Raw genomic sequence first — 12,297 nt, forward strand, 5'->3', positions numbered from 1 at the left:
GATTTTTGTAAAAGATTACTAAGATTTACGAAAAGTGGTTAAAAATTGACTATAAAGGGCAATAACTCCTAAAGGGGTCAACTGACCATTTGGGTCATGTTGACTTATTTGTAAATCTTACTTTGCTGAACATTATTGCTGTTTACAGTTTATCTCTATCTATAATAATAATCAAGATAATAACCAAAAACAGCAAAATTTCCATAAAATTATCAATTCAGGGGCAGCAACCCAACAACGGGTTGCCAGATTAATCTGAAAATTTCAGGGCAGATAGATCTTGACCTGATAAACAATTTTACCCCCATGTCAGATTTGCTCTAAATGCTTTGGTTTTTGAGTTATAAGCCAACAAGAATGTGTCCAAAGTACATGGATGCCCCACTCAATCATTTTCCATGTTCCATGGACCGTGAAATAGGGTAAAAATCTAATTTGGCATTAAAATTAGAAGGATTATACTATAGGGAACATGTGTACTAAGTTTCAAGTTAATTTGACTTCAATTTTATCAATCAAAGAGCAGATTGCTCTGAGGGATATGATTGGCATTGTTTCATTGACCCATGTATGCATGTAGCTGGATAATATTTTCAAAACTAATTCAAATGACAAACAGACATGTAAAATAGTTACAAAATAGCCAAACCCGGATAAAAGTGTATGAACAATTTAATTAGGTCTATTGTGTTTTATTTTTGTACTATCAATACCAAGTTTACTTTCCACAGCAGTCACTGACTGACTCAGAGTGAGAGATGTCAGAGAAGGTATTTTATTTCACTCATTGGTTATTATATTTTATTAAGTGTCTGTTAGCGATGCACCGACATATAGTCATCAATGTGCTGATGGATTATTGTCGTATGATGTAGATGTAGATTTCAATTTGTATCTTATCACCTTTTTTCCTACGTTAATTCTAGGAGGAACCCCATTCCTAACTCTTTAAAATTTAATTTCCCTTGGGTCAGTCATCATGGCTCCTTTCCGTACACATTTATCGGTTTAAATTGCATTTGTTTTTAATATAATACGATGTTTATTGACAGAACGAGCTAATACTCGACATCTTGTTTATATTCAGAATTCACGGAAGTTACTGCCGGAAGGGAGACAACTTGAAACGACAATATGGAAGACTCCATTTCGCCTGAAGGGGTGTTCTACGATGTGGAATATATTTATTTTAATCTAAATGATGCATATGATTTAAAATTATGCAACAACAATAACCCTCAATAGCAGACATACATAGAAAAGGTCCCATGAGTTATAAATTAATTAATTGAGTGGGGAATCCAGAGCAACCATTCAATCTAAAACCCCTTTAAGTCAAGAAAACTATACGCATGCGCATAATTTCCAAATCAAACCCTGTGGCAAGATATATTCCAAATGCTTATTAAACGACCTAGATGGTTCTCAATTTCTTTATGAAAGTACAATCTCAAATATCAGTTTCATAACGGTAACATATATATAAGAAAAACTCCACTTCAGTTCTAATATGACAGAAATAGATTTATCGGTATGCAGAGAACTCGTGCATTTTATCAAAACTGGGAATTCCCTGACGTGTTTCTAAATTTATAACTACACTAAATATAAATACTGCTTAATTCTGATTTTCCGTGTTGTTAAAAACACGCATCGAAGTCAAGGGAATTATCAAACATGAAGATTATGAAAAGAACATTATAGGAAAGTTGATTAAGTTCAATCCCTTTGTTTGTTTTTACCTTTTAAAGCAAGACAATCATAAGAATCAGAGATGTTCCTAAATGTTTAGAATAAAACGGTTGACGTGAGGGAAATTGCTCTGAGCCACCGGTATAAGTCTACAGATTGCTTGAAAGCAATCGTATCCCAAAAACTACCTTGACCAAAAACTTTAACCTGAAACTTCCATTTTCATTTTCTATATTAAGTGGACCGTGAAATTGGGGTCAAAAGTCTAATTTGGCTTTAAAATTAGAAAGATCATACCATAAGCAACAAGTGTACTAAGTTTCAAGTTGATAGGACTTCAGCTTCATCAAAAACTACCTTGACCAAAAACTTTAACCTGAAACTCCCACTTTCATTTTCTATGTTCAATGGACCGTGAAATTGGGGTCAAAAGTCTAGTTTGGCTTTAAAATTAGAAAGATCATATCATAAGCAACAAGTGTACCAAGTCATAAGTTGATTGGACTTCAGCTTCATCAAAAACTACCTTGACCAAAAACTTTAACCTGAAACTCCCTCTTTCATTTTCTATGTCCAATGGACCGTGAAATTGGGGTCAAAAGTATAATTTGGCTTTAAAATTAGAAAGATCATATCATAAGCAACAAGTGTACCAATTTATAAGTTGATTGGACTTCAGCTTCATCAAAAACTACCTTGACCAAAAACTTTAACCTGAAGCAGGACGAACGAACGAACGGAGCCACAGACCAGAAAACATAATGCCCCTCTACTATCGTAGGTGGGGCATAAAAACTGCATTTTACCCCTATGTTCTATATTTAGCCGTGGCGGCCATCTTGGTTGGATGGCCGGTCATCGGACACATTTTTTAAACTAGATACCCCAATGATGATTGTGACCAAGTTTGGTTAAAGGAGTAAGTTCGGTAAGGGCCATATTTGGCCCCAATTATAAAGTTCATCGTTACAAGACAATTAATGCTTTATGTTGCCTTAAAGACATGTGAGAAAGTTAAACAGAACTGTTTTTGTCAAAGTTTAATTCTAACACGTTGATTTTTACATCCCAAAAAGGTCAAGATAAGGGATTTTTGTGAAATTTGACAAAATCAGCTGGATTTCAACCAAATAAAGGACCAGGAAACATAGAGCGCAGGCGTCGACAAGCTTAATATTCAGATAAGACATTTGAAATGTCTTCACACACATTATTTTAAAAGATCTTTGTTGTCGACGTATGCGCTCTATGTTTCCTGTCCAATAATCTATGGAAATTTACCCATTTTCATTGATTTTTTCGTGAAAAATCAATATGAGTACAACTTGTGACGTCATAATGAAACGCAGAAACGTGAAATTTTCAATAAAATGGCTTATATCCTATCTAGTCAATGTATTAGCTATAATTTATCGTGATATTGATAAATAAATCTGAATTTGAAATTTACGCTAAAAAAGGGGGCCATTTTAGGACCTTATCGACATACTCCTTTGGCCCAGTAGTTTCAGAGGAGAAGATTTTTGTAAAAGTTAACGACGACGGACGATGGACGACGGACGACGTGGACGCCAAGTGATGGGAAAAGCTCAATTGGCCCTTCAGGCCAGGTGAGCTAAAAATTATTTATAAGTATTGAATGCTTCTTTTTGTAACTTCATAGTGTTGTAAAATCATTGACCGTGCGCACATTATTAAAATGAAGCACTTCCGTGCTTCATACAAAATGTACTTCGGTCAAGGCTTTTACACCCCAATGAAGTTACAAAAAAGAAGCATTCAATTCTTAATTGAAGGCAGTTATCAAGTTATGTCTATGCATTCAATATCTTGAAGGCAATTTAAACATTAAAATCTTTACATTTGTGGTAATTGGTTATTTTGACCAATGATTTCAGAACGAATTAAAAAAAATTCATAGTTTTCATTAATCTATGAAAAATTGGTACCAAAGAAAAAAAATTCTCTCGACTTTTCATAGCTTTATCATTGACAAGTTTAAGTTCTCAAAAACTATTAAAAAACAATTAAAATTTTATAAGACTTATCATTATCATGATTATACATGTAAAAGATTTATAAATAGAAAAATGGGGGTCAACGGGCAAATTATTTTAAGGCATTCAAATGGATAACACCAGAGGATTCCGAAAATCTGATAAAAATCCCAAAACATGACAAGCCAACTTCCTTTTTCCAGTCTAAAGTTCTATCTTATTATATATATAACTATTGATGTTAAATAACAGCTGTATTATTCACTTTGATAGTTGTGTAAACAAATCATCTTTCTTACCTGACCATGTGACTATTGTTGCTAGGTAACATTTTTCTGTTTCTGTTGATGGTTGGGTAAACACCACACCTTTTTTCTCTTTAAGAGAGTCCAACCAGCGCACAAATTTCCTGACACATAGATTTAATGGAATACCATTGTCTACCTGATCCTGTAAAATATAAAATATCAAAAATAACAAATTCAATGGTAAATTCAAAAAGAGTATGTTTATATAAACTGACAAAACCGAACATTTGTTTTGCCAAATTCTTCATTATCCTGACACAGACATTTTCAAGGTGGTAAATGGAGGGTTAAACCTGGTTTAATAGCTATCTTAAGGTGGTAGACCTGGGGTAAGGGGAATAACTCGTACACATACACTTGGTGTCATTGATGCATTTTATTACGGCCCTTAATTTCAAGCATCTGTGTACACAGATCGTTTACCTTGGATACTGTGACAGACGCTATTTAACAACAATGAGAGGTTTGTTCCAATCTAAAATTAAATCCAAGCGGTCAAACTTTTTTAAAACTATAAACCTCCCACTTATATGATTGTTGGATATTGTTCGGTTATATTGACAAATTCTGTGAGCTACACAATCAGGCATAATTGATTAACATGACAATCATTGGAATCTAGCAGCCAAAATTGTGTAAACATACAGTGTGTCTTTTTTATGTTGTAATGTTCCACTATTGTTTCAGATAAGGGCAAAGATTGATACGTATTAAAACTTTTAAACCAGCTGCATTTGTTGGCTCTGACCGTGCAAGGGCTATATAGCCAGTCAAGGTCGTTAAAAACTTCCATATATATTGCATTTGTTTGCACTTAGTCAAGAATTCGAATCTGATGTTCAGTAGTTGTTGTTTGTTGACGTGGTTCATAAGTGTATCTCGTTTTTTATAGAGATTATGGTTTGAATGGTTTTGGGGCCTTTCATAGCTTGCGTTTGGTGTGAGCCAAGGCTCTAAGTTAAAGACCGTACTTTTACCTATAATGGTTTAGTTAAAATTACAAATTGTGACTTGGATGGAGAGTTGTCTCATTGGTACTCATACCACATCTTCTTACATCCAATCATAGAAAATTTAGATATATATATACATAATGATGTACAACCAAACAAAATAATCTAAACAACAACAACAACAATACTTTATTTTAAGAGGGTTACACAGTTAGCTATATAACTAATCTTCCCTGAGGCCCTCATCATGAGAAATCAAACAAAATGCAAACATATACATTGCATACATTAGTATAAAAAGTCAAGTATGATAATAATTTTTAGTACAACTTGATAAAATGTGATGTAAAAAAAAACCCAAAAACATACAACTAAATCAAACAAAGACCTGCAAGTTTATTTTAAACAATATTTTATTCTAATAAATTGAATTGGATTGGGCAACAGGCATAGCCTATGTAAGCCCTCTCCACCTAAACAAGGATTTCCTGTATAAAACTTTTACGATTTTTAAGTTGTGAAAATACTTAAATACAAAGTAAAACTCTATATCATATCTGTTTAATATTTTAAGCTGTAGGGTTTTTGTTTTGTACTGCCAATGATTAGTGTGACCAAAGAATGTGATTGGACAGCATGGTGTGATCTGTAAATCTAATTGTGACCTCCACCTAGACCCCCTGGTTGTTAGTCTCTAAGTCAGCCATCCTGGAACCTAGTTAAGACATACCTGTGTTATACCTGTCAGCTGTTTACAGAATTCACTAAGGTTTGGTGACTCTTGTGGTTGTACATAAAACTGAAATTCACTTTCTATCTTTCCTGTGGAAGTGTTCAGTAATACTGCAGGAAACTCGACTGAAAAATACCAAGCATAGATGGCTACAGTTGTTGATAGGTAATATCATGAATATCAACCATAGTTTTGCAGTCACATGACAGTTATTTATATAAAAAAAAAAAAATACCAAGCATATATACTAAACATAATAGCTCTAAATAGGAAATACCAAACATAACAAAAGTTCAATATTATGTAAAGGAAATACCAAGCATAACTTTATAAGCAGTGGTGGATCCAGAGGGGGGTGTAGAGGGCATTAGCCCCCGCCTTTGCTTGGACTTTTTTTATTTTTTTATTTTTATAAACTGATTAATCAGACAAGATTTCAAGAACTTTGCCATTTCCTGTGTATTTATTTTTTATGCGACAATTCTTTACTTACAATGATATTTTTTGCTGGTATTTACTGATTATGTCAAACTCATGTGATTCGCTACATGGTGGAGTTGACCAGTTTGCCGTAAAAACGTCACTTTGTCATTTTGAAATTCGAATTACAGTAACACATGGATAGACTGAGGATGAAAATCATATCTTCGAAGCGAAACAGGATTGAGAAAAAACGTATTGACTTCTATTTCAAAATCCATGAGACAGAAAGTTGTACTCTATTACACTTTCATGATAAAAAGTTCTAGATAGATTTAAAGTCTAAGGTACGAACCATTTGTTTGAGATGGCAGTCTGAGATATTTGAAAGAAATAATCTGACTCTGGGTTTTGCTTTTTAAAACAAAAATTCTGGCCGTATCTGGATTGAAAACAATAATCTTGTCCACTTTTTTGCTATAAGAAACGAAAATTTCCAACAGAATTATTTAGCATTAAATAAACATGATGAATAAAAAAACAGGCATATTTTTTTTGGGCGGGGGTTTGCATGTGTGACTGGAATGTATGTTTCGCCAAACTGATATATAAAATACTTTTTTTAAGACCAAACTGCAGGCCCAAGACGACAATTAATGACCCCACTTTTCGTTGTCCACGAATATAGTTCCTTTTAATTAAAGTGTATTTTTGTTTGATATGGAATGAGTGATTAGGCCAAGTGCAAAAAGGTAATATTTACAGTTTTCGGAACATCTCTTGACTTGTCAATAGGGGTATGGATGTGTATTGGCTAAATTTGTAAAAGTGATTGGTTCAATCTTTCTGAATTTTAAATATATATTTTGACTAGAACTATACATTACACACACAAAAAATTTGACAAAAGTGCATGGTGAAATTTTTTTAATGATGCAAAATGTTATAAAGAAATGATAGAGGAATTAATTGTGGTCTGTGGCCTAAGAAGTGCATTTCAGCAAATTTTGAATTTTTTCTTTGACATCTTCTCTGAATGATCTATTGGTATAAATTTGTCAAACTACATGAGAAGAAATGATTTTCACTTTCATTTGATAGAAATTTTGTGAAAAAGTCACTTTTCAGGTTAAATGCCCAAAAAGTAGCTTTTTCACTTTTTTCAATATTTTTGCAAACACAGCATACTTAATTTCTCTCGGACAGGTTTTTTCTGATATCTATTTGTGTTTGTGGTATTTATTTCGGTTGTTTTACTCATTTGTGAACTCTGAACAACATAAAAAGTAGATAAAAACATAAAAAGAGTGCAAAATGTGCTGTTTTAATAGTCTAAGTCTAACAGTCAGTATACGCAGAAGGTAAAATGTGAAGTTCTATGCACTTTAAAGTTTTATTCCTAAACAGATTGCACTGAATCTATATCAAAAACACTTATTACTGGTTGTTTAATCATTTCTGTTTCACAGACTACCTTTATTTTCTTCTGTTGGATAGCTAGTGGTTAAAATATTGGCCTCTTGAGGCTGAAATTTCATTCAGGTTTTAAACAGTAAAGTTAATAAACTTTGCATCAGACCATACTGTCTACATATATAGTTGAAAGTGACAGTCCTGTTACATCCAGGCTCCATGTTTTATCATATCTAAGCACAGATTTAAGCAAAAAGAAGCATATCTCATTCTCCCATATCATTTATATGCTTTTTAATTTGCAAATGTGGGCAGGGGTTAAAAATTTTTGTAACAGCTAACTAGCCCAAGACTTGTTGGCAGCAGGATTTCACTAGCCCTGTTGGAAGAACTGCTAGTCCATCAAAACTGACCTGCTAGCCCTAGTATGCCGTAAAAATCAAGAGTTTGCTGCCTAATACAAAATGTGTGTCCTTTGTTTTGAAGAAGACATTATACATGTTATACACTGTATTTCATATTTTTTGTTAATCTGCTATTTATTCTGTTGGTGCTTAACCTAATTTAGTTGTTCCCACATTCAAAGCAGACTTTTTATTTGCGTGCTTGGGGCAATTAACGGCAATTTTTACAGAGCATCGTCTGTTTTTTTCATCACCAACAGCCAACCTTGCCAGAGGAATCATTGTGTCCTAGTTCTGTCAACTTTTTTTACAGGTAGTAAATATGGTAAATGCGTGAGTTTTTGGCCAAATTGTAAAGATCAAATACAAAACAATAGATCAAAGGCAAATGCTTCCAAATTAGCATGAAAATGTGTGAATCTCGCGATAAAGACTTGGCAGGCTTCCTGTCTTACTTTTTGGACCTTTTGGATTATAGCTCTTCATCTTTTATATAAGCTTTGGATTTCAAATAATTTGGCCACGAGCATCACCGAAGAGACATGTATTGTCGAAATGCGCATCTGGTGCAACAAAATTGGTACCGTTAATTTTATTACTACCACTGGGTCGATGCCTCTGCTGGTGGACTATTAGTCCCCGAGGGTATCACCAGCCCAGTAGCCAGTACTTCGTTACTGGCATGAACATACGAATTTTTTGTGTTATTAAAATTTGCTGTTACAAAATATTATAAATTATTAAAAATTAAGGAATGTATCTCCCTCATGCAAAGATCTGATTCCTTTCACGGATTTGGCTATACTTTTTGGACCTTTTGGATTATAGCTCTTCATCTTTTATATAAGCTTTGGATTTCAAATATTTTGGCCACGAGCATCACTGAAGAGACATGTATTGTCGAAATGCGCATCTGGTGCAACAAAATTGGTACCGTTAATTATTAGACACTATCATGAAAAACATTTCCACTTTTCCCGGTCGTATTTGGCATTTTTTGGGGGGATGAATTGTCAGTCTCATTACCCCCTTCATCTACAGTTTTTTGTTTTGAAATGGATAAAGTTCCTGGGGTTCCCGTATTAAAATATTAAGAAATATTTTGTTGCATGGTTTCGTGCTCAAGAGCTGTGCGACAAGACAGGTCAATACCGATCAATACATCATACCCCAAAATACCGTTAATTGAAAATCTCGGCATCAGCAATGTACAATACCCCAGGCCATGGTATGAGAAATCAATATTTAAAGTACTAGAATTGCAATCAACATACGATACCGAGCAGCCAGAGTTGTTTTTCTATTTTTAAAATATGTACAACAGGACCTGTACAAACCAGTTCAAATTCTTGGAATCCCGGATGACATAATTGAATCGGATTGGCTAACATAGAATAGTGATGAAGGGATTTTCCACTTTCTATATTGGAAACGTCAAGAATTTTGTGTTACTAGTCCGTCGGGCATATCGGGTTACACATTTTAACTGCCCAAGGCGTAATTGATCTAGTCCCGGGCGTCGGGCTAGTGGAATTTTTAACCCCTGGTGGGGAACGGCCTAAATTGACAACCCAGTTTTTTTAAGCATGACATTGCTAAAGACCATTTTATCCACATGTGTTATGCTATTTGAAACTTATATTTCCATTAAAAGTACATTTATAACATGTTAAAGAGTTTTTGATAAATTAGCAACTTCAGAAAATTGTGGTATTAAGTGAAAAATATTACATTTGATATAAGGCCTCACTTTATTTGAAAACCTCTATTTTTTGGCACAGGCTCATGTAAAATTAACTTCTGGCCATTTTTCATAAGTCTGATACATGAAGTATGCTTTCTGTTGCTTTAAATAGATGTTAACTTATACATAGAGACATTAAAAAGTGTTAGTTTTGGTATCGTTTGGTTTTTAGAAGCACAAGTTTAATAGTTGAAATTCTTCTAATTCAACGCCATAATTCAGTACCCAAAATTCAGATATAAAAAATGCCACATTTTTTTTTATTTGGTATCATATGGCTTTGAAACTTTGTAAACTGATTAACAATATACTAAGCTTAAATCATGTCAAGTTTTAGGCCCCTTATAGGCCCAAGACCACAATTAATGACCCCACTTTTCGTTGTCCACGAATATAGTTCCTTTTAATTAAAGTGTATTTTTCCTTAATTTTTTTTCTTTCCCTTCCTCACTCATTTCTTAATTTTTTTTGGATGGAAATGAAAAAAGAGAGGTGAAATAAATTTTTGGATGTTGTATTTAAACTGATTTTGATATGGAATGAGTGATTAGGCCAAGTGCAAAAAGGTAATATTTACAGTTTTCGGAACATCTCTTGACTTGTCAATAGGATTATGGATGTGTATTGGCTAAATTTGTAAAAGTGATTGGTTCAATCTTTCTGAATTTTAAATATATATTTTGACTAGGACTATACATTACACACACACAAAATTTGACAAAAGAGCATGGTGAAATTTTTTTAATGATGCAAAATGTTATAAAGAAATGATAGACGAATTAATTGTGGTCTGTGGCCTGTAACCGGCTGCTGGGTGTTTCCTTTATGTATCCATTTGTCGACCGTCAGTTATAAACTCGTTGTCATTTTTGACTCATTCGTAGCCTTTTCTTAATTTAGAACCCCTCACTTCCCTTAAGGAGTTTGTTTGGTAAGGTCTAAAATGGCCCCCTATTTTAGCGTAAATTTCAAATTCGGATTTATTGATTACACAGTGACTTGATAGGAAATAAGCCATTCTGTTGAACAATTTACATTTGTGTGTTTCATTATAACGTCACAAGTTGTACTCATTGATTTTTCACGAAAAAATCAATGAAAATGGGTAAATCTCCATAGATTATTGGACAGGAAACATAGAGCGCAAACGTCGACAACAAAGATCTTTTTAAATAATGTTTGTGAAGACATTTCAATATTAAGTTTGTCGACGCCTGCGCTCAATGTTTACTGGTCCTTAATTTGGTTGAAATCCAGCTGATTTTGTCAAATTTCACCAAAATCCCTTATCTTGACCTTTTTGGGATGTAAAAAATCCACTTGTTAGAATTAAACTTTGAGAAATACAGTTCTGTTTAACTTTCTCACATGTATTTAAGGCAACTTAAAACATTTATTGTCTTGTAACTATGAACTTTATAATTGGGGCTAAATATGGCCCTTACCGAACTTACACCTTTTGTTGGGTGAAACATATCAACCAAACATTTGGATAAAAATTGCTTGTTTGTCTTTCTTAAATCGTGTCGATCGCATTGTATATTTCATTGAATAGCCCGGCCTATATCTGGTTTACAACAAGAAACCTGTAATCTGTGAGGTTATTCTAACATACAACAAACGATAATTTTCCATGTCTATTTTTACTGACAAGTCCCACATGTAATATAGCAGTACATAGCTTTGAATCCATACTATCATTTTATGGGGGAGAATACAGCATCAAAAATGTCCAACCCTTACACTTTATACAGCAACTATAAAATATACATGCCCAAATTAGGAACTGTTTAAAATGTGCATTTTACACTTATTTTATGTTTTTTAGCCCCAAAGAGGTCCCTTTAAAATTTCGCCCCCCCCCCCCTTATAAAAATCCTAGATACGCCCCTGATAAGCTCCATGTACCAAGCATAATTATAGACAAAAAGACTGAATAGCTATATATATATATATATAGTTGATGTACAAATGTATAAAAAATATCATTAGCAAGCACTTATAAAGTAGTTCTATATATTTTTATAGGAAAAATAAAGCATAACTACAGGTCTATAGACTATAAAGTAGAACTTTAGCCTAATAAAATAAATACTAAGTATAACTATAGCTCTTTTATTTCTTCAAAGCAAATATCATGACGCAAGACATAAGCTGTTTATAAGAAACATCGCAACATTACTACAGCTCTTTTGACATGTTTGAAGGAAATACAAGGCATATTTGTAAAATAACCCAACAATCTGAATAGATAAATATTCCAAGCATTTTATAGTCCAAAAGTCAGAATAGTCAATTTGACATAAATTATAATTTAAATTTCATATAAACTATTTTTCAAATTGTTTTTTTCCTATATGAGAGCTCACTGATGTATCATGACTCATTCATTCAGAATGCATGCTGTTGTGGCCAAAGAATAAATTGCATACATGTAGGTACATTATTTGTACTTCATTTTGCTTACTACATGTATGTAACAAGTAAGTTGTCACCATTGCTTGAATGCTGTTAGTTGTCCTCATGCATGCGCCTTTGAGTGCTTTTCTTTGTTTGCAGTAAATTTAATTTTGATAATTTTTTGGTTCATGTTTTTAATTACCGTATTCGTAAAACTATTGATTTAATGCACA

At 33.3% G+C, this 12,297-nt stretch overlaps 1 protein-coding gene across 1 annotated transcript in view; it reads right to left on the minus strand.

Annotated features, from left to right (window-relative positions):
* LOC139488695 (ERI1 exoribonuclease 2-like) overlaps positions 1-12,297 on the minus strand; it is a 62,775-nt gene that overhangs the window by 46,631 nt on the left and 3,847 nt on the right. Inside the window, exons 4-5 of the mRNA XM_071274508.1 lie at positions 5,681-5,808; positions 3,989-4,139 (exon numbers count right to left, since the gene is read on the minus strand). Of these exons, the coding sequence (XP_071130609.1) occupies positions 3,989-4,139; positions 5,681-5,808 (279 nt within the window). The remainder of the gene's footprint in view (positions 1-3,988; positions 4,140-5,680; positions 5,809-12,297) is intronic.

Source organism: Mytilus edulis, chromosome 9 (assembly GCF_963676685.1).
Source record: "Mytilus edulis chromosome 9, xbMytEdul2.2, whole genome shotgun sequence".
Lineage (NCBI taxonomy): Eukaryota > Metazoa > Mollusca > Bivalvia > Mytilida > Mytilidae > Mytilus > Mytilus edulis.